Below are 26,646 nucleotides of genomic sequence, written 5' to 3' on the forward strand. Positions count from 1 at the left end.
CCTTGCTCCCATGCAGCAGCTTCTTACCACCTCCCTGGTGATGGCTACCAGCCCCACAGCACAACTGGGAGAAGAGCTAAGACAGATGCTCTCTAAGCTATTTTAAAGCCGTGTCCCGGGCCAGCTGAAACCACCACCACTACTTTTGGCAGTTTCAGATAAGCACTCTTGAAAGAGTCTCCTCGCTGATAGGAGCTTGCACGAGCTGCGAGTGCTGGCAAGCAGCGAGGGGAAGCAGTGGCATCAGCTGCCCCAGCCATAAATCGTCACTGTCTTTGTCTTCAGGACTGCTCAGGAAGCTGAGCTTATCATGGCTTTTAAAGATCTTTATTTTATTGTTTTGTTCAGTGTGTGAGAAATAGTAAAATAAGGAGAAAAAAGCTTTTTTTTTTTTTTCAAACTGGTAGCTAACCGGAACAAAGCACTTCAGCAAAAGCAGTATTTTGATTTGAAGTTAGCTGTTTGTTTTCAAATTCACATCAACATTCTCCAAGTCTAGACTTGAAAATAACACAATGACTAACGTGAGGAAACAGGGACAGGGAAACTCAAGATTTTCAGCAGAGACCTTCATTTCCACGTAAAAGTGAATAAATACTTGCATTATGGGGTGCTGTGATACATATTTGAGTTACATTTTACGTACAAATATTTAAAAAATAACTTCTTGCCTTTAAAGTTTTATAATCACAGGTGAAATGCAGACCAAAAGGAAAAAAAAAAAAAAAAAAAAAAAAAAAAAAAAGACAAAACATTAATAGACTGAAAAGAGTTTGTAATGGTATGATGGTAATAATACACATATTTTATTTCTACAACTTCTAGGCAACCATGAGCGGTCTTCCTGTGGTTTTATCAGGTTATCATTTATTTGCTCCTATAGCAACAAATTCTTAAATAATATTTTCCAATAGTTCATTAAAAAAGCCGACAAGAACAGAGCTGCTAGAGCATACAGAATTAAGCAGAACTTCTGCTGAAAACAAATTTTCTTGCTCCACTTTCCTGTGGCTGCATAGTGTCTTTTGTAACTAGAAACTCAATTTTGACAGTGTAAGTGGCCTGAAATACAGGGTCTTTTGCACTTTCTCTCCCATTATAAAGTAATTACTAATAACGTTTCCATGCTGCTGTTCAGATTTGACCCTTCCATGTTTGCAGGTAGGTGGAGGTCAACACCTAAGGAAGGAATTTCAGAGATGACAATCGTAACGTGCTCTGATGACTTTCCAGTACAATCTCAATGCTGGAGAGATACAGCTGCAATAAATATCATTTATTCTGACATCTGGCATAGCTTTTACCGGTAATTATCGGGCATTTTTTAGCTTTCCTTTTTCATCACATGGCGCAATTACCAGGTTGTGTTGGTATATTAATAAGACAGCAGACAAAAGAAAAGACGTGTGGGCCAGGAATAACGCAGGGAAGGAAACTGTCCCGTTACGGAAGGGCACGACAGCAGGAACCCAAAACCTGCATCCTGGATGTATCTTGGTAGTCAGCCAGCTCCAGGAGGACGTGTTTAACTCATTTGGTCTTTCCTCTGGCACCATTTCAGTGTGCCCAAATGGATTCCGGACGTGCTCTGTGAGGGCTTGGTGGGAAAGCTCGTCCTTTCCCAGCCCTTCCTGCTGTTACCATTTATTGAGCTCAGGTTAACAGGTTGCCTTGTGTCCGTGTCTGGCTTCAGCAGAAGTTTTGAAGAACCGTGTAGCAACGTTCTTTTAACCAAACCACTGTAGTTTTCATATTTTAGTCTCTAACATCACCTTATTTTATGTGTGCTTATAAATAATTAATATACAACTTTGAAACTCTGTAATACACACCAGAAAGAAAAGTTTTCCTTCAGGAAAAGGGTTTGAGAGATAATACACCTTGAAAAGATGAGGGATTTAACATATGGGAGATATTTAATATTGGGAAGAACCAAAGAGTTCATTAATTTTTCATCTATTATATTTGACAATAGTATCTCTGTGGATTTTCCATTAAGACATACATGCTCCAGGTACTACAAAATACAGTTTTACCTCCAAGGGACTATAAACTAAGCACTAGAGATAGTCAGACTGTACAGAAGTTGTCTGTTTTATCTGGAAGTTTGATTCCTTTGCTTGTGTGGCGGAGATAACAAAACCATTGCAGAAATTGGAGCTCAGCTAGGAGCCTTGCAATTTTCAGACGTGCTAGTTGTAGTCACTCTAAATGGTTTGATCTATTTTGGGTTTGATCCTTTCTCAGACATACAGTTAAGCTGACTCAAGTCTTTGCTCGATTTAATAACATCCAGGAGTACGTATGTGCAGTGTGGAATTTGGACATTCACAATGGTGTGCGTTTCCTGGAAAAAGTAATGAGATCGGTCAAAAGGACGGAGCTAGGAAATCGTAGCTTCGAGTTTTCCTGCTGTCCTGTGATCATTCTTTCTCAGTCTAACACCATTCCTTGATTTCCTGACGGTCTGAGAAACGGAGTATTCCTTAAGCTGCTGTACAGGGAACACAGAGATTTTGATGTGAACCCAGGGTTTGTAAGCCTGCTTCACCGCAGTGCACTCCAGACTTTATTTTTCAGGTAACTTCCCATTGGCGGATTTTGCAAGTACCATCATTTGTGTTTCTCCCACGTCCCGTGAGCTTTCTTCGTGGTGGGACCTGACGGCGCTCGAAATCGATACGCTCACTTGTCGCCTCAGTATTTTCAGTACAGTTCTTTTGTATCCTTTGCAGGCGAAGAAATAGATGAAAGGGTCTAGGCAGCAGTTAAAATTCATCAGAAACACAGTATAATGAAGTGACTTCTGGAAAATTTGCTCTTCACTGCACTCGGGTTGGTGCTGAAGCTTCTTAATCATGTGCTGTATGATTGCAACGTGGTAAGGGGTAAAGCAGATGACGAACACTATAATTACAAATACGATGGTGTTGATGGCTTTTTTGTTTATCCCTGATTTTTCAGTCAGTGGATTTTCCTTGGCTGTTTGAAAAAGCTTGCAGCTAATTTGAGAGTAACAAAAGAGTATAATTCCAAGGGGAATAAGGTACCCTACTAAACAGGCAGCGAGAAGTATAAATGGTAGATGGGCTATTTTTTCAAAGTTTGGATATTCCATGCATGTAGTCCTTTCATTTTCTTCCTGTGTCATGGGTTGTATAAGTAACGGGAAAGTCTGGCTGAATACAAGAAACCAGATAAACACACAAATACCCTTGGCATATTTAATCCTTCTGATCTTGTATCGGAAGGGGTGGACGACAGCAAAAAACCTGTCGATGCTCAGAAATGTCATGAAGTTTACACCTGCGTAAGTGTTGATGTAAAACAAGAGAGCAGTTATTCGACATAAAGCTTCTCCAAAAGGCCAGTGGAAACCCAGGGCGTAGTAGGCTATCCTCGTGGGCAAGGCGATACAAAACAGCAGGTCTGATAAGACGAGGTTTGTTGAGTAGAGAGTAGTAGAATTGATCTTCTTTCTGTTTTTGAAAATGACCGTGAGGGCGATTGTGTTTCCAAGCACTCCGAAAATCAAGATGAGGCTGTAGAAGACGGACAGGAGTATCCTGGCTGTATCTTTGTGTTCGTATAAGTCACAGGTAGAGCTGTTGGTCTGAGAAGTGGTGGAAGTGTCCATTTCTGCAACCGCTGTTTTTGCAGGAAGCTCAGTAGACCTAACGTGAAAAAACACAAGGGGACATTTTGTAATATGTGTAGATAAACTCCTTCTGCAAAACAACGGTCAACCCGCATTGCAAAAAGCAAGATACTAAAAAACTGAAATGAAACTTCATTGTGGTGAAAGACTTTCAAGCCTCTTTCCAAAAACAAACAAACAAACAGATGGCTCTGTCTGGCTTTTCTATTTCCATCCCCATGCCTTCTCTCCTGAAAAAAAATGAGACAAGGGGCAAAGTAATGCACCAGGGATGCCATATAGCGAAGCTTACAGGCAGATGGGCAGGAGGTGGGTGGCTGTTCACAGCAATCTGAGAGGAAAAGGGAGCCTCAAGATACCACATGATAAAAGAGCATATGATGTCCCCAAGGGTCAGTCAAGCAGACAAAATCTTTGAAATGTGTCGCTGTTAATTTTTAGGTAGTTTTTATTTCTAAGGATTCACTTTGTGATGGTTTAACTTGTTTGGAGAAATATTTTTTTTCAGCATTCCTGCTTATCATACTGGCATAATAATTCAGCCTGTTTAATGCTAGTGCGAAGAATTGGCTTTTGCAGTCTAATTCAAATATTGTTTATATACATCAGTGGATAAGGCTACTACTTCAGTCTCTTACTAATCATGCTGCAAAAGAGATAAATCGCAGGTAAAGTATTTCACGTGTCCTGATTTAGTGCATTTTGGAAATTGTTTAACCTGAATGGTCGAAAATGGCACGGAAGAAATGCAAAGTGGCAGTGACTTGGGGGACTTCCAATAAAAAAAATGAGTTAGCAGAATTTAGAAACAGAAAGGATCCTGTCCTGTTTGTGTTGCCTCCAGTGCAGAATATTTTCGGTTGTGTTGTTATACCTCACGGTTGCACAGCGTAAGCATAAATGGCAGAAAGGATGGGGCATCTAATGTTACTCCTTCAGCAGCTGTTCTGCAAAGCATTACCTAAAGTCTGAAAAATTTAGCTCACAAATCACAGGGAGAACTCTGTTGTTGATTAGTACCATCCTTAAAGTATCTGTCATGTTTATGGTTTTCCTTCTTAGCTGTTCCTCACTGAAACCGTTGCTTGGGTATCTGATCACTGTGAGTTCATATATAAAAGACATGTTGCGGTTGGTTTATGTGGCAAGGTTTTGGTAGTGGGGGGCTGCAGGGGTGGCCTCTGTGAGCAGAGCCCAGCAGCTGCCCCATGGCAGGTCAGAGCAGGCTGTCCCCCTGCAGCCCATGGGTCCCACATGGAGCAGATCTCCACGCTGCAGCCCCCCCATGGGTGGAGGAGCCCCCGGTGGAGCAGGCGGATGTGGCCTGGAGGAGGCTGCGGCCCATGGAGAGCCCCCGCAGGAGCAGGCCCCGGGCCGGAGCTGCAGCCCGTGGAGAGGAGCCCATGCAGGAGCAGGGGTCTGGGGGGAGCTGCCACCCACCCGTGGGGTACCCGTGCTGGAGCAGTTTGCTCCTGGGAGATGGATGGATGGACCCCGTGGTACAGGCCCATATCTGGAGCAGTTCTTGAGGAGCTGCTGCCTGTGGGCAGCCCAGGGGCAGGGAGTGGTCATAAAGGAGCAGCAGAGATGAAGCATCAGGGCCTGACCACAGCCCCCATTCCCCTGCACTGTTTGGAGGGAGGAGACAGGAGAGGGTGATTAGGGAGAAAGGTGTTTGTAGTTTTGCTTTTTTGTTTCTCCTCTCTCTAGCTTGTTAGTAATAGGTCATAAATTACATTAATCTCCCTATGCTGAGTGTGTTTTGTCCATGACGATAATTGTTGAGTGATCTCCTTGTTCTTATCTCACCCCTTGAGCCCTTTTCATCATCTTTTTTTTCTCCTCCTTTCCCTTTGAGGAGGGAGAGTGGGAGAGCAGTTGTGGTAGAGCTCAGCTGCCTGGCTGAGTAAAACCACCACACGCTTCCCACTCCTTTGACTGTGAAGTGTGGTTGTATCTGTCAGTCCTTGCTGGAGAGACTGCATGTGAAAAGAAGTGAGGTGATTTTATTCCCTGTGCCCTCCAGAAGACCTGTAGGAAAGCTTCCAATAGCCAACCAGGCACACTGTGTATGTGTTCACACGCTGATGTAAGAAGGTGATCACCGGGAGAATATTCTTGCGAAAGTCTTTCAACATCACTGCTGCAAGCACCATCGCTTCAGAATTATACAATGCTCTATTTGTGCAGTTATATATATATATAAAATAATCTTATGTACAGTCTTGGATGCTCTCAGCAATCACTCTAATTGGTCCTTTTGAAAATCTTCAGACCGCTTGTGTCTGTATGACTGTAACGTGTCGGTATTTCTGCAGATATTAAATATTAGTACCAGTTTTGTTATCAGACATCTTTGCCATCTGGATGACTCATACAAACTGTCAGCCTGTGTGTCTGCACTTATATGGATTAAAGTAGCAGTCAAAACAAGATTGCTTCTGCTTTACTGCAGAATATCTGGAGATAAAAGCTGTTGTAAACTGATTTTTACATCCATCTGATATCTTTAATTAAAGCATCTAGGTTATTTCTGAGGATCTGCCTTTCAATGCACAATATTTGCAAACAACTACAACCTGCTGTACCTTAAAAAAGTCTTTCTAGAAAGCACTTCTCCTTTTAACATGTTTTAAGCTATACGTTTTATGAAGTATTAATTGCCTTTTTATTTACTTGTGGAGGCACTGAAAGGTTAGTATCTTCTTTCACGTTTTGATGAGATTTATTTCAGGTTGTTCACAGTTAATTTACCTGCAGCACGTATTATAACCCAGTTTGATCAGACTTCTGCCTAAGTTAGCAGGGGTATGTAAGGTTCCCTGTAAACACTAAAGCTGCAGATAATGGATGATGGATCTCAAATTCCTGATTTTTGTGTAACTGTAGACTCCATGTATTAAGATACATGAGTAAGTTATATTACATGTGATTAAGGAAGAAATTTAGCATCCAAATAATATACCAAGTCTATACACTAGCTATATCAAGTCTTGTAGAGGCTGTAGGAAAAAACAGGTGAGTGATTTCCGACTGATAAATGTGCAGTGTTCTGATTCTTAAGATACCAGGGAAGCACGTAGCATGTGTCAAGAGATGTGGAGACTGCATTTGGGGTTGGGAGTTAAATCTGATCTGGGAACACTGTGGGTTGAACACAGGAATTGAATTGGTAGAAATCAGCTCTGTAGCTGTTGTACAGATTTAGGAATGTCTGGGATGTCTCAGAGTGTGTCTTCCATGTAGAAGCGTGTAGCATGGTTCATTTTACTTAAGTGTGTAACAGGCTGCTTTTTGCAGAAAATGTCGTGTGGTTTGTTCTGTCTCTCTTATTTGTGTGTTTCTGATTACTCATTCAGACTCCCAGCATGACATCTGTCTTCTACCCATGTCTTCCTTGAAATCTAGGTAAAATCATTTCTTAAACATAGCAAAGAAAAAATATCTAAGATTTATGATAAGCAACTCTACAGCAGTGACTACCTATAGCATATTCATGGCATAGTTTTATTTCCTGTTTGCTGTAATGTGATAGTTTTTGTTCATAAATAATATTGAAATATTATATTGAAAAGGAGTCCAGCCAGGAGAGAGCTGGTGCCTATCCATGGTGCTAGCACGGCCATACGTAGGGGGTGGCTCACTCGAGCAGCTCTTCCCCTTTTCCCATCCTTCCCCACTCAACACAAGGCAAGTTCAGGTACGTTCCTGGTTCCTAAGGAAGTTCCCTAGTCGCACGGTGAGACAGACTGGCCACAAACAGATGAGAAGAAAGCCAGAGAACCACGGCTGGTGCACTTCCAGGTCAGCGCGCACGTCATTGCTCCTTGGAAGAGGATGTCAGCAGGCTCCTCGGCTTGCTGTGGGAGTCAGCCCTGGGCAGGGATTCCCTCTGATCCTCTGCTATCCCCAAAATACTTTGCCTGCTGAAGTAGGGCGCACGTTTTACAATACTGGAGATGAGTACTGGTGTTCAGTTTGTATGTAGTTAACGTGGGGGCATTTTCAAGCAGTCACTGTGATGTCTGGCTGCTACATTTCCTGAATATAGTTCATATTTTTAAAACCAGTTGAGATACTCTATCTGCCTTGGGGCTCAAACAGATGATAAAGTCGCTGCCATATCACAATTTAACGTACATCAGCTGACCTATGGTAACTTCTTGGTACATCTGAGCTCTCGTTGTTGGATGAACTCCATTTCACCTCAGCAGGCATTTCAGCTTTTCTTGTCAATCTTGAACCAGGCTGCTTTTAAAATGGTAATTTCTTCCTGAAAGGTGTCTAGACTATTAAGTAAAACAAGATAGTTTTTGAGTTGTATTCCTTGTGTCAGGTTGCTATTTATTACTTGGCAGCAAGCCTTAGCAATCAGTCTATTATACATACCCAGCGTATGTCACACTCCACAAAGTGTATCTGAAAAAAACAGCAGCAGCCCTAACTTGGGTACTGCCTGCATTTTTTGCATTCCTAGAGCAAAAGTGGAGAAGGTTTCCTCCCTACTGCTGCAAACCTCGGACCAGCTGAGCAGGGCAGTGACTTCTTACTGATTTTAGTGAGCTGTGTGCCCTACAACCTTACGAGGACATGGCTGTGCACTGTCATGAATGCAGACACACCACTGAAGCTCACCTTTGGAGTCACTGCCAGAGCATTTGCTCTTCTCTGTTGACAGATTAAACACCCCTCTCCAGTGGCTTACGGGGTTTATTTATGATATTATTTTGAAGTATATATTTGGAGGGGAAAAAAAATCGGTAATTTACCAATTTAATAATTTTAGAAAATATTTTAGAAAATATTGCCACAGTTTTGGGCAGAGGTACATAAGAAAATCTAAGGCATAAAGTTTTTAACTTTCCTGTCTTTATATGATATTGTAAAGAAGGTTATGTAGGTTTTTAGTTTTTTCTGAGGCTGCAGACATGCAGTCCTCGATGACACTGATCCAGCTCTAGTGCAGAGAGACCACTTACTCATTTAATGTGATCTCCCATGTAATCCAGGTCATGTTAGTGTTTTAGCTGTTTGTGTATGGATTCCGCTGTCCTGATTCACAGCATGTTTTCCACAAGGGTATTTGGTCTTGACTTGGGGATCTAGAGAGGGAGAATTAGCCCTTTGTATTGGAGCGTTGTTTAGTCAACCTCCCTGTCAAAAATGTGGGTGTCTCTTATTTTACTCCCAAATCAATTTGCAGATGCTGTTTTTGTTGAGCCTTTCCTCTTAGAATAAAGCCTGCTTGAGCAAATAGCCCCTGTCCGCCCGCAGAGGTGTTTATACAGCCTCGGTGTTTTGGCAATTCAAGGTGAGCCTCTCAGATGTCTCACCGTAAGGCAAAATAATCTGTGACTTCTGCTCCAACTCCAGTTCAATCCACTACAGGAGATGGGGTTCCAGGTGTCCTCAGCACTGTGCCCCTGCTTTTTCTGCCCTGTGGGTTAGAACTGGGGAGTCCTTCCCCAATTCACTACGTCTGTCCTAGGGTAACTCCAGTCTGTGGGCATGGCCACGGTCCTCTGCCTCTGCCTGGGAGAGTTTCACATTAATATTATGCCCAGGCTTACAGCCAGTGTGCCTTGTGCCTTCCTGTTCTGTCACTTGCCACTTCCAAGTTTTTTAGCATTGTATTTGCTTGCTGGTCATTGATGAAATATGTTGACATACACCCACCCAGCAATGTTTTTTTTGATGGCCAATTACTTGATGAGATTTGTTAGCTAGCTGGCTTTTAATCCGTTCTCTGTGGTTGCTCGATGTTTTACAGCCATAATATCTACTCAGAAAAAAATCACACTACCAGGTCAAGCTGCTTATAAAATCTAGAGTGTGTTAAATCTGTGCAGGTGCCTTTGTCAGCTGGAGAAGGAAATTAAGTTCTTTTAGGAGATCGGTTTTCTGTGAAAATGTTTGACTGGCGTTAGTTATTTGTTTTACATCTGTAAAACAAAGCACAGTACACAAGAGCCCAGCTCAGGGTAGACTTCCCACAGTGAAGGGTGTTTGATGAATGGAAATGGCTCGCGTCTGGATGTACGTCATCCAAAGCCCGGGTTCTCTGAGCTGTGTCTGTACGATGGCCTTTGCACGTAGGGTACCAGTGTTGCATGTATTCAACTATTAAAGGGCATAAACCTAAGCTATGAGCCGGCAACTGTAGCATTAAAAACTTAGATTACGTGCTTTAAATTGTAAATTTAAATTATAGACTTGTCTATGAATATCTAAGGGGAGGGTGTTAAGAAGATGGAGCCGGTCTCTTTTCAGCTGCGCCCAGTGAGAGGACGAGAGGCAGCGGGCACAGACTGAAGCACAAGAGGTTCATTCTCATTATGAGAGGGCACTTCTGCACGGTGAGGCTGACAGAGCACTGGCACAGGCTGCCCAGAGAGGTTGTGGGGTCTCCTTCCCTGGAGATACTCACAACCCTCCTGGCTGCCATCCTGTGCAGTGTGCTCTAGGTGATCCTGCTTGGCAGGGGGGTTCTGCAGAGGTCCCAGCCAACCTCAGCCATTCTGTGAAATGATGTGCAAGCAGTGCTACAAAGCTGTCTCTCTCTAAACTAAGTGAGTTTTCCTCCTGTTATCATCTCCTACTTTTGGTATAGGAACGCCATCTGGTTTTTGTTTGTTTTTGTTTTTAGCAAGAGAGAGAATATATAAAATGCTTTAACTGCGTATTGTAACCTAATGTATTACTTTTGACCAGTAAGATTTACTGGCTGAAACTCTAACTTAACGTACACGTGGTCTTCACTGCAGTGTCAGTTTTGTGAAGCAAACCCTTCAGAAAAGGGTTTGCTTCAGCTAAGTTACGTTCATTAAGAAGCGTGCCTGCTAAGTTGCATTGTAGAAAGCTTTGTTAAAATGGGAAGGCTGATATACCTAAGAAAGCTGCACGTACCTAGACATGCATTACCAGCTTGGGAACTACACGTGGTTAATAAAAGCTGAGGCAAGAGACAGGCGTGTCCTGAAGCTTCCTGTTTCTTTCTAATGCTGTAACCCTCACGTTCTTGTAGTGCATTACGTTAATTTACAGTTTTCAGAGCTGTTGAGTTTTGTGTCCAAAATTGCAACGAGTAAGCCTGATGATTGAATCCACAGGTCACCACCCATGGCTAATTTTGGTGAGATAGTTTCCAGTCTAGTGCTTTTATTCTTTCGTAGTATAAACCCAAATTTGAGAATCCAAAGTGTGCATTGCACCAATTAAATTCTCTTAATGATGGCTATGAAGAATTAAAATATTCTTTAAACGTCTCTAACAGAATTTGCGGATGCAGACTGTATGGGATCTTTATTGTTCAGCTTTTATCTACTACTCTTTCACAAAGTTGCATGATAATTACTTTTTGTGTCCCAAAATAATAAAAGTTACGGTAAAGTAAGTGAAGTGGAAATAAAGTTGGGTTGAAATGCTGCATAGTTAGTTAAAGGAAAAGTGGAAGATGTGTATGTCTCTAGCTCTTATCTGTTGGATCTGTCTTTCCCAATGTGATCCCTGCTATGAAAGTGTGAGAATTATCCAACCTAAATCATATTTTCCAAAGATGCATGTTAATGTGAAGAGCTCATGCTGAGAAAATTAACCTCCCTTCAGTTTACTTGCTTAAGTCTATTTAATGTAAAACAGAGAGAGCCTAAAAAATAGCAAATAAGCAAGAGAAAAACCTGAGCCACAAGTACATTTCTGCAAGTAGAAGGAAAGAAAGGTCAAAAAAAAATAAATAAAAGGAATTCGTATCATAGGAACTAGAAAAAATGTACACCTTTTTTTTTTTTTTCTGCCCAGATGATATGGAACCTATGCAGGTATAGTCTTAATTTTAGGGATTAAAACTTCATGACTTTAGTTTAAATTTATTATTTGTTGCGTGTGTACATACTCCTCAGTCTCTGAGGAGAAAGAGATGGGATTTGAGGTGTTAAAGACTAATTGCCTGGTAAGTCTTCAGTCCCCTTGTCTCTGTTCAGGAGGAGCCATGGAAATGCTAGGCAGACATGCTGTGCTTAGGGGCATGCATGCCACCTCTGTGTTTTATTATAAATAATAGTTGAGTCGCTGCCTGTTGAGCAGTCCATCTTGTTTTGCCAATATTACATAAAAATATATCCTGTTTAATAGGAGGGTGTATAAAAATTGGATCACTTGTAATATTCCTTTGTCTTTGTGGCATGAAGATCAGTAATAGGGAGAAATCTAGTTGGTGATTGCAGTTCAGGAAAAGAATGCCTTCTGAAAACTTGGAAAGAAACATGTGTCAGAAGGTGAGAGAGGAATTAGCTCATAAAATTTAGGATTTCTAAAATATTCTGCTGCACTATTCAGACAGGAGAAGAGTGACTGAGAGCTCTTGAGCAGAGAATAAAGACAAGTAGCGCGTATGAATGAGCAGGCTGTGCATTCACTGCCATAGGACAGATTTGTTTTAAGGCTTTCTCCTAGTATTAAAGTATTTTGCAAGGTTCAGTGAATGACTAAAGAACTGCAGTGTTTCACTTAATACTTGAACAGTAGTTATTTTGCGTTAGTATCATTTAAATTACTTTGTGAATGACTGAAAAAAGCTAAGATAATGCGGTATCAAACATTTTCTGATTGTCAAAATTATTAGAAATGTTATTATAAGAAATCAGTTTTATAAGAAAACATTTGAAATAACTTGCTGATGTTGTGGATCATCTGGCATTTACATAAGAAATAACAAGTAGCATATTAATATGTCAGTGTAAAATGTTACAGAATTTATTCTACAAGCCTTGTCTCTCCTACTACATGAACATATTCATAATAAGGCAATAAAGAAATCGTCTTTCTGGAGTTGTTTGCTGTTCAGTGAAAAACGAAAAAAGTTATTTCTTGTCTGTACTTACATATCCGTGGCTTCTTAGATCCTCTGAGCAGCTAAGGGCATTAGCAGGATGGCTTGACTGTGAAAGTTTACCCTTGCACATTGTTTTCAAGACTGATTACGTGAGTCTCTTTAGTGGGAGGGGTAGACTTTTTTTTTTTTTCATGTGCTTAAAAAAAAACCTTGTTTGTATGCTGGTCCTGATTTGCTGCCTACAGTTTTATGGGATGTGAAAGCATCTATTTTTAATTCTTTTGCAATTAGTCTGTTCAAAGAGAGTAATTAGAAAACGCCTCCCCCCCGCCACAAGCAACGCCTTACTGACTTTGACTTTCATAGAGGGACTTTACCCAGAGGTTTTCTTGACGAATTGTTGACGAACCAAAAAAATCCTGAGTGAAAAACGTTGTTTATATTACATCTGCATTAAAAAAAAAAAAAAAAAAAAAAAGGAAAATCAATAACCCAGAACACTAAAGCTTATTTCGGAGCACAGAGTCATATGATGGGTACAGGCTTTAAAATCGCTTCTTACTGATCAGATCTGAGACAGCATGAGAAAACCTCAGGCGTGGGGCACGCTGATACGCTGTGTAAAAACAGCCATCTCGACAGCCCCTGTGCCTTCCCAGCAGTGTTTTAGGACCGTAATGATGAGGCTGTGCAGAAACGCCCTGTGAAAGTTTGTGAGGGAGCTGAGGAGCCTGGTTGGTGCTAGAGAGCAGTGGGGATGTGTGACTTGGTAAGCTTATTGCGTTTTGAGCAAGGGTACTAATTGTAGTAAGACACTCACGTGGCATGCACGTTAAAATGAATAAACAGCTCTTAAAACACGCGTCGGGTTCTGCTAAAATGACATCGGTAGGTATAGGTGGGAATGGGAAAGGGATGGGATGTCAGATCGTGGGGTAAGCTGTAGGCACCTGCAGGAACCTTGTTTCTGGGTAAGGAGCCTTGATCTGACAGTGAAACCGTGTTTGCTGCAAAGGTTATGGAGATCAGAGATAGCTGGAAAGCCCTGCCATTTGCTGTCAGAGGCGGTGGCTGAGTGGTACGTGGGATTTTCCCCACAAATTCATACTGATCGCTCATGCCTGCGACAGGCAGTTTATCTTGCAAGTGGCCTCATTTTAGTGGCCTGATTCTCAAAAATGAGCAAGTAGGCGTGACCGTGCCGGTCTTGGCGGGTCCAACGCATGCAGAGGTGGGATGCTTTTGGGGACAGCTCGGGCGCTGCTCACAGGGCGAGCTGGTGACACTGCCACGCTGGAGTGTGCAGCGACAGGACCTCGCCTGCCTCGTCAGGAAGCCTGAAGTAAATGCAGGGTTTGTGACACAGTTCAGCTTCACTGAACATATCTCATCTCACAGGAAATATCCTCGCTGTAGGGGAATGAAACGGAGCCTTACCAGTTACTCCCGTGCTTGCTTGGAGCTCGTAGGGGGCACCACACCGTGGTTTTCTGTGGGCACGGCGTGGTGCTCCTCAGGTGGCAGGGAGCTGAAGTGCCTGGTGTAAAATTCCCTGCTCCGCAGTTGTTGTGGGCATCTGTCCTCCAACACCACGCTCAGAAAGTCTGTGAGAAAACTTAACTTGGCTTATTGTAAAGCTTTTCTCTATTGTTTTCAAATTATTTGAAAATTATTTAGCTTCGTCAGAGAATAAAATTTCTTGAAATGAAGCAATGAGACTTTACTTTTCAAAGGGAAATTACAGAGGGAACTTGCTTCATCTGTACACAGAGTCATACTGCAGTGTGGTTCCCTGTCCAGCAGCAAAAATATGTGGTCGAAATGAGAAATTTCTAGATACAAAGGCAGTTGTAGTCTGGGCTTAGGGGCTGACATTAATATCACAACTTCATATTAAAGGAAATGATCATTTCAGAATAGCTGTAGCGTTATGAAAATAATACCAAAATGCTTTTCCTGCGCCGATCTGATAAAATACTACTTTTCTTTGACTAATATACACTACTAGGTTGTACCCTTGGAGCTACACTGGTACATCAGCCACCCATCCAGCCCAGCCTCACAGGATGTTAACTGCTTGATCTGAATGATACAGATTGCATTCCTCTCCACCGTTTCTCTTTCTAGCTGTTTGGTTGTTGTCTCACACTGCTGCTGTTTCTCCAGCATCTGCCCATCCCAGAATTTGAAGATTTAAACCCCAAAAAGTGATGTCTGTCAAAAAGGGTGATTTGTTTGTGTTTACCTTTGGGATGCAGACTTCTACTGTTTTGCTTTTGGCATGCAAGGAGTGTAACATGTAAATTAGTAAACTAATTTGTGACTTTCAGAGATGGTTACATCAAAGCAGTGCAGTTAATATTTTGACCACCGTGTTATGATGCCAATGATAATTTATTTTTCTGTCTGCTTGCTTAGTCCCTACTGTATTTGAGCAGTTCATAAAAGGGATTGAATTTAGCCTTACAATTCTAGATGTAGAGAGCTACTACGCCAGGTAAGAAGTGACTTCTGAAATTTATGCAGGGTTTTTATGGATCAACCAGAAAATGAATCCAGACAGCCTGAGTCCCAGTTCAGTTTCTTATCTGTAAAACTTCCCTTCCTTCCAGAACTAACTCTTTTTTTTTTTTTTTTTTTTTTTTAAGTCTTGGAGAGAGCTCAGGTGTCTTGAACTAATGTCTGGCTGAACCCATCTCTTTTGTGGACAAATGTTATTTTTCAAGTGACTTGAATTTGAGGAACAGCAAGTGATGACTCCTCAGTGAGTCACGGTCTTACTGTCTGCTCTCCAGTGGCCAAATAAATTGTGTTAGGTTAAACTGGAGAAATGAGATGTTGCTAAGCACCCAAGACCGATGAACTTGTGACACTTAAAATTTTCAATATAGCTGTTCAACTGTTCTTCCTCAGCAAAACACCCATCTGAACCCCTTCAGTGTATTCTCATGCCTCCACGTGCCTTCTGCCTCCCTTCAAGCTCTGTCCCATACTTAGTCCAAGGTGAGATTCTCAGGGAGACCCTGCCTTTTAGAAAGGTGCAAGCTCCTCTTCCTTGCTGAACGCAGACTTTGGGTAATGCTGTCAGTCACGAAAGCAGAGCTACCTGGTAAGCTGTCACCATCAGTCACTTGGACCGCTTGCTGCAAATAGCTGATGCAAAGCTGCTGCTGTCAGCGGGTAAGCACAGGTACAGAGCTGGGTAACACGTCTTTGATGTTATTAAGGACAGTGGTTGTTGCTGTGATGTTATTCTTGATTAGGGTACAGGGTTTGGTGAGCCATGGCTATACCTATCTGTTTCATCAGTATCACCCCCAAAATGGTTGGTTTGGGCCTTCACAGGAATGGCAGTGTGCTACCCACGTATTAAAGAATAGACAAGGATCGTGACTTTTTTTTTTTCTTTATCCTTGTGGTGCTATAAGCTGTATAAGTCTTTGGTAGTCTGCAAAAATTGCTTTCACGAAGGCTGTCTATTGAGAATACCTCACTGAAGAAGCTTTATGTTGCGTATTGTAGCAGGCTGCTGGTATAGAAGTGATCACGTACCCTAGGTCAGCCAGCAGATAGCTGAACAGGACAACAGAGAACATTTCTGTGAAAGAGTAGCAGATGTTATCTTAGGCTTTGCAAAACAAAGGTTGAGAGGCGATGATGATGAACTGATCTTTGTAGAAGGAGCTAAAGAACAATGTTAGCATCTTGTTAGCGGTAAACAAATCGCAAGCAAAATTGGAAGAAAGCTTCTAGCCTGCAGAAAAGGAAGGTTCTGGGTTATCTTGCTGATGGGAAGGGAGGGAAAAGAAAGTGACACTGGTCTAAAATGGAACTGAGCAGTTTATGGAATAAATTGTTAGATAGTTTTGGCATTAAAAATTAAAGCTTTTTTGTAGGAGCAGTAGATGGCTGACTTTTATCTTCACAAAGGGACTGTAAACTGATCTGTTGGTTGGTCGCATGTTTTAGTGAACCCAAAGTTGTAGTGAATCTGTTAACATGTCCGTGGAAAGGAGGAAACTTTCTTTTCTCCTCAAGATGTACATTCACCAAGGGTTGTGACTTGGTTGTCTTGTTAGTTGTTTTCTTTTTCTTTTTTTTTTTTTATATATATTAATCTTTTTTACATACAGGAGTACTGGGTAACATACCCTACTGTTTCTGCTGGTGTGAAGAAGCTTCAGGCACTGGGGCATCCTGCTCACGTCTAGCAAGAAGGTTGGGTACAACAGATGGTTGCTTGTAGTCCTGGCCTCCATCAGTTAGAGGATCACAGCTGTCAAGGGCTGTCATATTTCAGGGAGTTACCTGCTTTTAAGGAATGTTTTTTGAGGCTGCTTAACATTTTCAGAATAAAGGCTGCCACCTTACGCATCATTTGGCAGTATCTGGACAGCCTGTAGAAATGCAGAGTGCTGAATAAACGTGGTAACTTGAGTTACTGATAAAGCACACTTTTGTAACTGATATTTGCAGCCCCACAAAAATACGTGGTGGTGAATTTGTCGGGCTGATGTTTTTACAAAGAGCTTAAATTATGTGAAGTAAAGAGAAATAACAGCACCGCAGTTAGCAAATGTAGTGAGTCATTCTGAATAAAATAACCGGGTATTTCTGCAAATTTTAATCCCACAGAACTTCCATTGACAGCAGCAGATATTTTTGCAGAAGTAACGTTTAGTTAGCTGCCCGTCTCTTCCTAAGTTTCAGAACACAAAGTTTGTTAGAGATTGTTTCTCTACCAAATTGTTGAAATCTAGCATGCTGTTCAAAATGAGACCATAGTCGTCCTAGGGCCTGCTGTTACAGCAGGCCTTTGAGGTGGACGTGGTGTCCATACAAAGTGTTCAGACTCCAGAATTTAATCTTTCGGGTTTCAGAGTTTTTTGGTTTTTTTGAAAATGTTATTTTCTCACCACCATGACTAAAATTCACTTCCTAAACATGAGGCAGGCATAAACTGAGTTTAGTCAGCATATGTGTCTGTGTCCCTTCTTTGCACGTGAGCATCTCAAGTGTCTGGCAGGAGCCAGTCACGGCACTTGGCAGGGTATGCACCACCTTGTTCCTGGTGGTCCTGTCAGCGTAAGGAACAGAGGGCTGAGGCATGGGGAGAAAGGCAAGGAGAGGAGGAAAAGAAAGTGACGAAACAGAGAGGATTGAAGTAGTCCTTCAATAAAACTAGTCCTTCAATTTACAGTGCGTGTGAGGCGAGTCAACCTTGGCTGGTCACCAGGTGCCCACCATGCTGCTCTTTCTCTCTCTGCCCAGTTCTTCAGCAGGACAGTGGGGAAAATAAAATGGAAAATGTTGTGGATTGAGATGAGGACAGGGAGATTGCTCACCATTTACCATCACAGGTGAAACGGACTCATCTTGGGAAAGATTAAATTATTACCGATTAAAATTATTCTAGGATACTGAGAAATAAAAGCAAAACTAAAAGAACCTTCCCCTCAGTCCCTTTCTTCCCACTCTCAACATCACTCCTGACTCTTCCACCTACTCCCCCCGAGCAGCACAGGGGAACAGGGAATGGGGGCTGCGGTCAGTCCCTGACACTTTGTCTCAGCCGCTCCTTCACAGGCAGCAGCTCTCCAAGCACGGCTCCCACACAGCTCCGTCCCACGGGGTCCATCCATCCATCCCCCAGGAGCAAACTGCTCCAGCACGGGTACCCCACGGGTGGGCGGCAGCTCCCCCCAGCCCCCTGCTCCACGTGGGCTCCTCTCCACGGGCTGCAGCTCCGGCCCGGGGCCTGCTCCTGCGGGGGCTCTCCATGGGCCGCAGCCTCCTCCAGGCCACATCCACCTGCTCCACCGGGGGCTCCTCCACCCACAGGGGGGCTGCAGCGTGGAGATCTGCTCCATGTGGGACCCATGGGCTGCAGGGGGACAGCCTGCTCCACCAGGGGCCTCTCCACAGCCCGCAGGGGAACTGCTGCTGCCTGCCTGGAGCACCTCCTGCCCTCCTGCTGCACTCACCTTGGGGCCTGCAGGGCTGCTTCTCTCATATTTTCTCACTTGTCTGACTCACAGCTACTGCAAGGTGTTTTTTAGCCTTTTAAACATATATTATCACAGAGGTGCAACCGTTGTAGGTCATTGGCTCAGCTTTCCAACCAAAGGTCTGTTTTGGAGCTGACTGAACTGGCTCTTTTTGACATGGGTGCAACTCTTGATCTCTTTTCACAAAAGCCATCCCTGCAGCCCCTATGTTCCAAAATCTTGCCATGTAAACCAAATATATCATGAATAGATGTTTATATCTGCCCAGTCAGATGCAAGAACAGAAATCTGTCTAGTGCTTAAGCGTTTCAGAAACAACACTTTGGTTATTTTCAGGATAATGGAGTTATTTAGGCTTGACAGGACCTCTGGGAGCCATTTAGTTCAACTCCATGGTCAAAGCATGTCCAACTAGAACAGGTTACAAAGGGCTGTGTCCAGTTGAGTCTTGAGTATCTCTGTGGATGGAGATTCTAGCTCTGGGCAACATGGTGCAGTACTGGACGATTGTTTTCCTCAGCTGGATTGTTCCAGTATATCAATGCCTTTCTTGTAGTGCCCAAAAAGTGGACACAGAGCCCAACAGTGGACACAGTGGTTCAGGTTCAGGCTCAAAAGTACTGAACTTATCTTGGTCTGGTGACTACGTGCTTGCTAATACAGCCAAAGGCCATCCCTGCAAAGGGGGAACTGATGACTAAGAAGGATTCTCCAGCTTCTTTTCTGCAAATCTGTTTTCTAGCCAGGCTATACTGTTGCAGAGGGTTATTCCAACCCTGGTGGAAGACTTCACAGTTGTTTCTCTTGCAATCCATAAGGTTCCTGTCAGCCCGTTTCTCCAACCTGTCAACCTCACAACAGAAAGCAATCAGATTGACCAGACATGGATTGTCCTTGGTAAACCAATACTGGCTTAGCAGTCACCTTGCCCTTTATAGGCCTGGAATTGGCTTCTAAGAGATTTGTTCTTTAGCTTTACGAGGGACTGAGGTGAGGCTACCTGAATTATCTTCTTGCCCTCCTTGAAGAGGGTGGTGGCATTTGCATTTTTCCAGTTATCAGGAACCCGCCGTGACCACCGTGCCATTTCAGTGATAACGAGAACAACCTAACAGCAATATTGGACATCTCTCTCTGTACCCTGTGCAATACCTGAATGGGTATTTGTCCAATACCTATTTATAGTAGATGTGAGGCCAGTCACTAGTGGCGTCCCCCAGGGCTCGGTGCTGGGGCCGGTCCTCTTTAATATCTTCATCGATGATCTGGACGAGGGCATCGAGTGCACCCTCAGTAAGTTCGCAGATGACACCAAGTTAGGTGCGTGTGTCGATCTGCTTGAGGGTAGGAAAGCTCTGCAGGAGGATCTGGATAGGCTGGACCGATGGGCTGAGGTCAACTGCATGAAGTTCAACAAGGCCAAGTGCCGGGTCCTGCACCTGGGGCGCAATAACCCCAAGCAGAGCTACAGGCTGGGAGAGGAATGGTTGGAAAGCTGCCAGGCAGAGAAGGACCTGGGAGTGATGGTGGACAGTCGGCTGAATATGAGCCAGCAGTGTGCTCAGGTGGCCAAGAAGGCCAACGGCATCCTGGCTTGTATTAGGAACAGCGTGACCAGCAGGGCTAGGGAGGTGATCGTCCCCCTGTACTCAGCTCTGGTGAGGCCGCACCTCGAGTACTGTGTTCAGTTTTGGGCCCCTCGCTACAAGAAGGACATCGAGGTGCTTGAGCGGGTGCAGAGAAGGGCGACGAAGCTGGTGAGGGGCCTGGAGAACAAGTCCTACGAGGAGCGGCTGAGGGAGCTGGGCTTGTTCAGCCTGGAGAAGAGGAGGCTCAGGGGCGACCTTATCGCTCTCTATAGGTACATCAAGGGAGGCTGTAGCGAGGGGGGGGTTGGCCTGTTCTCCCACGTGCCTGGTGACAGGACGAGGGGGAATGGGTTTAAGTTGAGCCAGGGGAGTTTTAGGCTAGATGTTAGGAAGAACTTCTTCACTGAAAGGGTTGTGAGGCATTGGAACAGGCTGCCCAGGGAAGTGGTGGAGTCACCATCCTTGGAAGTCTTCAAAAGACGTTTAGATGTAGAGCTTAGGGATATGGTTTAGTGGAGGGCTGTTAGCGTTAGGTTGGAGGTTGGACTCGATGACCTTGAGGTCTCTTCCAACCTAGAAAAAAATTCTGTGAAATTCTGTGAGCTTTTTCCATAAAGATAACATTTTATGTCTTTGGAGACATAAGTCTGTCTGTGGTGTCTACTAACTTAAAGTTTTAAGAACAAAATCTATTACTACATTTCCTCAAGCTCCTCTAGGTTGTCAGGCTCTGAGCAGTGCCAGACACTGGACATAAAATTACGCGGATCCCTACCCTGATCTGGGATGGTGCCTTCTGTGTTTTCTTTTGATGTTAATGGTGAATATTAACACTGAGGGCACCTTTTAACATGCTGTAATCTCTTTGTAAAACACACTTATAGTTATGGGAAGTTCCTTTTTGTAATTTCCCAACCGATGATTGAGTGCACTCTTGCATGCAAAATCTCTGTGTCTGAGTCACTACTTATCACAGGAGGAATAAAACCTGAAAAGCGTGCCACAGTTGTGGTACTCCCTCAGGTCACTTGGTATGGATAGAAAGAATCACATTCTGTAGACAGAAATCATTTATAATAACTTTTCCAAGAGGGGAAAAGATCAATCTCTTTTCTTTGTTTTCCTTCTCTCTTCACTTATAAAACATGGTTTGCATCAGTGAATATTGTTTACAGTGGAAGCAAGTCTGATGAAGAATTATTTTTGTGTGTAGCAGTCGCGTAGCTGTGCTTATCTACTCCTACAACTTCAATAATTTCAGTTTATTTTAAGAATGTGCTGTGTTATACAGGTGTTCTCTTTATGTAGGGGAGATCGTGTGTGAAATTGAACATTTTGCACTAGTTCCTGAGTTGTTCTCTGTGCATTTACATGCACCTGACCCTGTCTGAAGCAGATGATACTAAAAAGGTTTTTATGTCCTTCAACTAAGCAATATTTAAGCCCTCAGAAAGGGAGGTTTTCAGCAAGCTGAACGTCAAATATAACAGTCAACATGATAATGAAGCGTCGTAAGCCACTGTCCATTAAGAGTAAAAATATGTGAACTGTGTACTTAATCATCAGGTTTTCTTCATAGATGTGGGTGTTGTAATTGGCAGTTATTCAGGAAATGAAAATTTTAATATTCAGACCACTGTTTCACGTAGCATTACCTCTATCAGTAGCTGCTCTAGAAGGGAAAGGTATTTCTGAGTGAGCGCTTCGAGTTAGTTAGGTGCTGGTTTATGCCGTGTGCAGAAATCGCATTGAGAATGATAAGATCCCTTTCCCATAAAGGCCTGCGGAAACCGTAAGTCTTGAAACTTTCGATAAGCTGGTAAGTGGTGTAAAATTATCCTTTGGAACATCCCATGTCTGTCAGAAGAAGAAGTGAGGAGCCAGCTGGGGCAGGTGTGCGCTTCGCAGACATCCTCACCCCAGCCGTGGGCCGGAGCTCGATGCCTGGGTGCTACCTGCGGCCGTGGCCCCTGCCACGCACTGGCAAGATGCACCAGGTGCAGAAATTATTATTTTGACATTGCAAGGGTTGTTCAAGTGGCAGGGGAGCTGGAGGAACTCGACTTGATGTGATTTTTTTCTTCAGGAGTGGCTGAGTAGTTAGCAGAGCAGTTCACCGGCAAATCTGTGCCAACAGTGCTTTGGGCTGGAGAGGGGTCGGAGTACAGCAGAAGGCTAAACTCTGTGGTGATAATGGCTTATGTACAGATGTGCCAGTCCCCTCACTGGAATCTGAAAGCATCTTCCTTTCCTGTCTGTCTGAAGTGGCCTTTTTCCCCCCGTCTCCACCCTAGGAAGTATTTTCTTCCAGAATCACTCCCAAGCCATGCCTTTGGAGTTGGTTCTACTGGGGTCTCTCCTGGTAAAAAAAAGGTTAAATACTACAGTCTAATCCTGTCACACCTTAAACCTGGGTGAATAATAGGAGCTTAGCTTCGTAAGTGAAGTTATTTCCATGACCTTTGGGGAGATGGATAATCTTTCTGTCTGGATAAAAGGTGTTTTGTTCTGGTGCGGAAGAGTTCTTTTTGTGGGCTGTATTTTATAGAAACAGTTGGGTGTTAGAGTAAATACGTTGCCTTCTCTGCTGCCTCCGATCCTAAACACTTGGAAATAAGATACTTTCTGTCACCTGTTTCTTCTTAGCAAGGATATTCACCAGTTGTAGTTGAATATTTGCTAGTGAATCTATTAAATCTATTATCCTGAATGCCAGAAGTCATCAAATTTGATTTGCTAGGAAGACCTTTTTTTTTTTGCAAGGCAATACTATGTTTTGACTACATAGACAGGATTAATAACCTTTTATTGTTACATACTGATATTACTAGTATCATTCTTATTAACCATCTGTATCTTTCTTTTTGCAGCTTGGGTCCCGTGTTTGCTCTGTTTGTCCCATTTTATTGCTCCATTCCAAGAGTGCAGGTGACACAAGTACTAGGACACTTTTCTATCACAAACAAGACATTGGTCTATATACTGGGTTTACAGGTATGGTATGTACTTGCTTGTTCATCTTTTAGTGACTTAATAATGGAGCAGTTAGTACTTTTGCATGATTTTGGTGCTTCTGCATGTGTGATTCCACATATGTTTAGCTAGTGACTTCCCCATGAACTAAAATATTGAAAAATATGTTTCTAGTATGCCTTTCTACGTGCTGAAGAGTTGAGCATGTTATGTTTTCTTCCATTGTCTTCTTTCTTGAATGTCATGCATAGGACAATATAAAATACAAACGCTGTAAATTTGGGGGGTGCTTAAAAAAATGAGCCAGGACCTGTTGCCAATACATATGTATCTTTTACCTTTCTAATTTGCTTGTAGTCTTGTTTTTGTTTATTTTCCACTTGTCTGTTAGAGCTCAGACAAAGCTATAGAATGCAGTATTTTTCTGTGGTAAGACTGTCAGTAAATAGCCAAGGATTTGGCTGAATTACACTTTTATATAAACTTGTTAATTTCTATCCAAGTGACAGGTTAATTAAAATAATGTAATGTAGAGCACAGCACTCTCAAGTAGTATTATGTTAACTGTGAATGGAAAAACATTGGTAACTGGTACAGAAACAGTTTTATTTTTTTAAGAAAAAACACAACAGCCTAGAAATGACAGGAGATGTGTGAGCTTATGAGAAATTGTACTCATTTTTATATATTCCAGAGACTCAAATATAGCTCTAAAACTAGCAGTGGAAAGCACCCTCATTATGCGATGTGGTACAGAGTATTTTAGAATGAGTGGTCAGTTTCAGAACAGTGGCTCCTGCTCCTCTTGAACATTTCATTCATTCGTGTTGCTGTTCAGCATTTGGATTCCTTCGATTTCTGCTCCAGCACCCTTTTTTCCTGATCCTTCAACAACCGTTTCCTCTCCCCCCAAATCATCAATACCGATAATTATTCTAGTCCTAGTGAAACCGGTGATAACTGAGCTCTTTTCCTTCGTGTCCCTTGCCTCTTGCTTTCATACGTACAAGATCAGATACAGATCACTGCTGTTGATAATCACTGCATCTCACGGGGTCTTTCCCTCCTGCGTGCAGAACAGGCGCTGCCGTCACACAGAGGCTGAGGCTAATTCATTTGCCTTTCCCTCATTTGTAAACTCTACCCTTATCTCAAGTCAGTCTTTCCACAGTCAGAGCCTAGAGTGAAGGTGTTTTCATCATTCAGGCTGCTTCTCGCAGAGCTATTTTAGTAACTAGTATCAGCCTAATTTTTAGCCCATTTTCCCAGCTAATAATAACCTTCTCCAGGTGATGAGTCACATACAGTTTACTAGAAGAGATGGGAAACCCTGTTGGTGTATCTAGATTTTTTTTTTTTAAATCACTCCAACTGGTTTCTTTGATTTCGTGTCTGCAAATATGCCACTCGCTGAGAACTTCATTTCTTTCATTTCGATGCTCGTGCTTAGTCTCTCTGTGGCTACATGTCTAAGAGCTTCACTTGCACTGCCCCACTTGGAACTCTTCTCCTGCTGCTGCTGAGTCATTTCCTTTGCTTCTGTCTGTCTTTCAGACTTGTTTTTCTGTGGAGCCTATAACTGACATCCTGTTACACTTAGTATGCTATATGAAAATAAAATGTATTGTTCTGTAGAAGAAGCAAAATTGTTGGATCCCCGTGTGTTGTGTTTTTTTTTTTTTCCACTTCTGCTGCTTCTGGAATGTATATTTGTTCATTTAAACTGAATTTTCACAGAAATAAATTTGTGACTTTTTCTATGGTCATGATAAGTATATCGCCTATACAATGTTGCTACATATGAGCTCAGACAACAACAGCCATGTAAATTTTAAATTGCTGCTCTTACCTTCCAGCTCTTAACCTCTGGTTCCTACATCTGGATTTTAGCCTTAAGTGGATTGGTAAGTCTTCCTGTTTTAAAATTTGTGTTGCTTAAAACACTTTGTTACGTATACAATCAGTGCAGTATCTCTGGACTGGAAGAGCCGAAATTACTGAGTAATGTTTTTAATTGTAACAGCAAGTAGAAAGTTTTTGTCTTTTAACTTCCAAAGGTGTAAAGCCCTGACTGGCTGGTGGTACACTGACGTACAGAAAAATGAGCTGGGTAATATTTACTGGTTCCCAATGTTATATGACCCCTAAAATTAAATTTACTGCCATGGACATAGCTTTGACACTACAGCTATAAATGAAGCTATTGTGGAAATGGTAAAAATACCAACTGCAATACCATTTGCTTTTATTATATACTCTATTTACCCAGTTGTTCAGCCTTTTTTAGCAAGCCTCAAGCGTTTATTCCAGAGCGCAGCTTCTAACTTTTTGCTGTGAGGATTTCATGTTTTGCTGTTCTCCTAGGACACGTGTAGGATAGCTGTTTCACACTGTGATAGGGACAGCAAAGTTGTGAAATCACTTTCTTCGTATCATTTAGATAACGTCAGTTGTTAGATACTGATAAACTGCTTTAAAAATTTTGCAGACTTAGAAATTAAGAGCTCTAACTGTGATTTATTGGCTCAAAATACTGTCTGCTTTTCAAACAGTGAAAGTGCCGCCTCTTCCAAATTAGCTCATCGTTATATTGAGACTATCTCATGAAAAACTTAAATTCTGTCCTTGCTATTAGAACCTGCTAATCCGAATTTAGGCAAACTTGGAGTGAAATGCCTGTGGCTACATTACATATTGCTGCTATAATTCAGCGTGTTGGTCTCTTACCATTTCCACTGGATGTTCCAAATATACCATGAGCTGGCAGGAAAAATAACACAAGTGACAGAGCAGTAAACAGTGAAGTCTGCTCAGCAGTTTGGTCTTACCATAAATATAGATGAAAACAGAATATTTAACAAACCAGGGTTTCTTTCCTGGAGACCATCCCAAGCCTCTGAACCTAACTAAGGATCTGTGACTTCCTCCAAACGCTCTAGCCTTCCTGTTACTCTTCTGGCTCTTTTAATAGCCCTTCCTTTTGAACAGGTGTTCATCAGGGAGGGAAGGAAAGGAAAGGAAATGAAAGGAAAAGGAAAGGAAAGGCATTTTAACCCCCCCCCCTTTTCCTGGTGGTAGGAACTGTATGTTTACTTGGTTCTTCAGTCTTTGAAAAAAATGTTCTAGTATTATTTTTCATGTCAGTTCTTATTTTAATTCCCTTTTAATGTACAGTTTTATTCAGGTGTATAATGCAGCTTCCTTCTTCTTCTTCATAAATGATTGTTTTTTAACTGCAGGTTGACAGTCTGTTTTGCATAGGTATAAGTCCATGGGAATAAACTGAGCTTTCCATGTGTCACAGGAAAGCTTAAAAAAGATATTTAATGTTTCGCATTGCTTCAGTCAGGATGAATTAAGTCATCCTCAGGCTTTTTTCCGTCTCTCTTTTTTTTTTTTTTTTTTCTGCAATGAACAGATACCTGCATTCTTCCATTCTTGTAATGCATGCTACAATTTGCAAAATAGTTCATAGAATCATAGAATCATTTCGGTTGGAAAAGACATTCAAGAACATCAAGTCCAACATGAATTTCAGTCATTTTTGCACAGCGTGTCTGTCACGCTTCTGTGAATAGGCGGACTCAT

The 26,646-nt window shown here is 42.4% G+C and overlaps 2 protein-coding genes across 3 annotated transcripts in view; one reads left to right on the plus strand and one right to left on the minus strand.

The window, feature by feature from the left end:
• UBAC2 (UBA domain containing 2) overlaps window positions 1–26,646 on the plus strand; it is an 88,434-nt gene that overhangs the window by 33,924 nt on the left and 27,864 nt on the right. Inside the window, exons 5-6 of the mRNA XM_082778107.1 lie at window positions 22,956–23,079; window positions 24,915–24,962. Coding sequence (XP_082634233.1) covers window positions 22,956–23,079; window positions 24,915–24,962 — 172 coding nt within the window. The remainder of the gene's footprint in view (window positions 1–22,955; window positions 23,080–24,914; window positions 24,963–26,646) is intronic.
• LOC309881167 (G-protein coupled receptor 183-like) lies at window positions 710–13,069 on the minus strand. 2 transcript variants are annotated; one of them, XM_082766818.1, is made up of 2 exons: window positions 12,538–13,069; window positions 710–3,674 (listed from the first exon to the last, which is right to left on the minus strand). In XM_082766818.1, coding segments are annotated over exons 1-2 (1,107 nt in total). In that variant the 5' UTR covers window positions 12,540–13,069; the 3' UTR covers window positions 710–2,569. The 2 variants fall into 2 exon arrangements, with proteins under 2 accessions (XP_082622944.1, XP_082622943.1); XM_082766817.1 differs by lacking the exon at window positions 12,538–13,069 and adding an exon at window positions 7,809–7,958.

Source organism: Aythya marila (assembly GCF_965140915.1).
Source record: "Aythya marila genome assembly, chromosome: 1".
NCBI lineage: Eukaryota > Metazoa > Chordata > Aves > Anseriformes > Anatidae > Aythya > Aythya marila.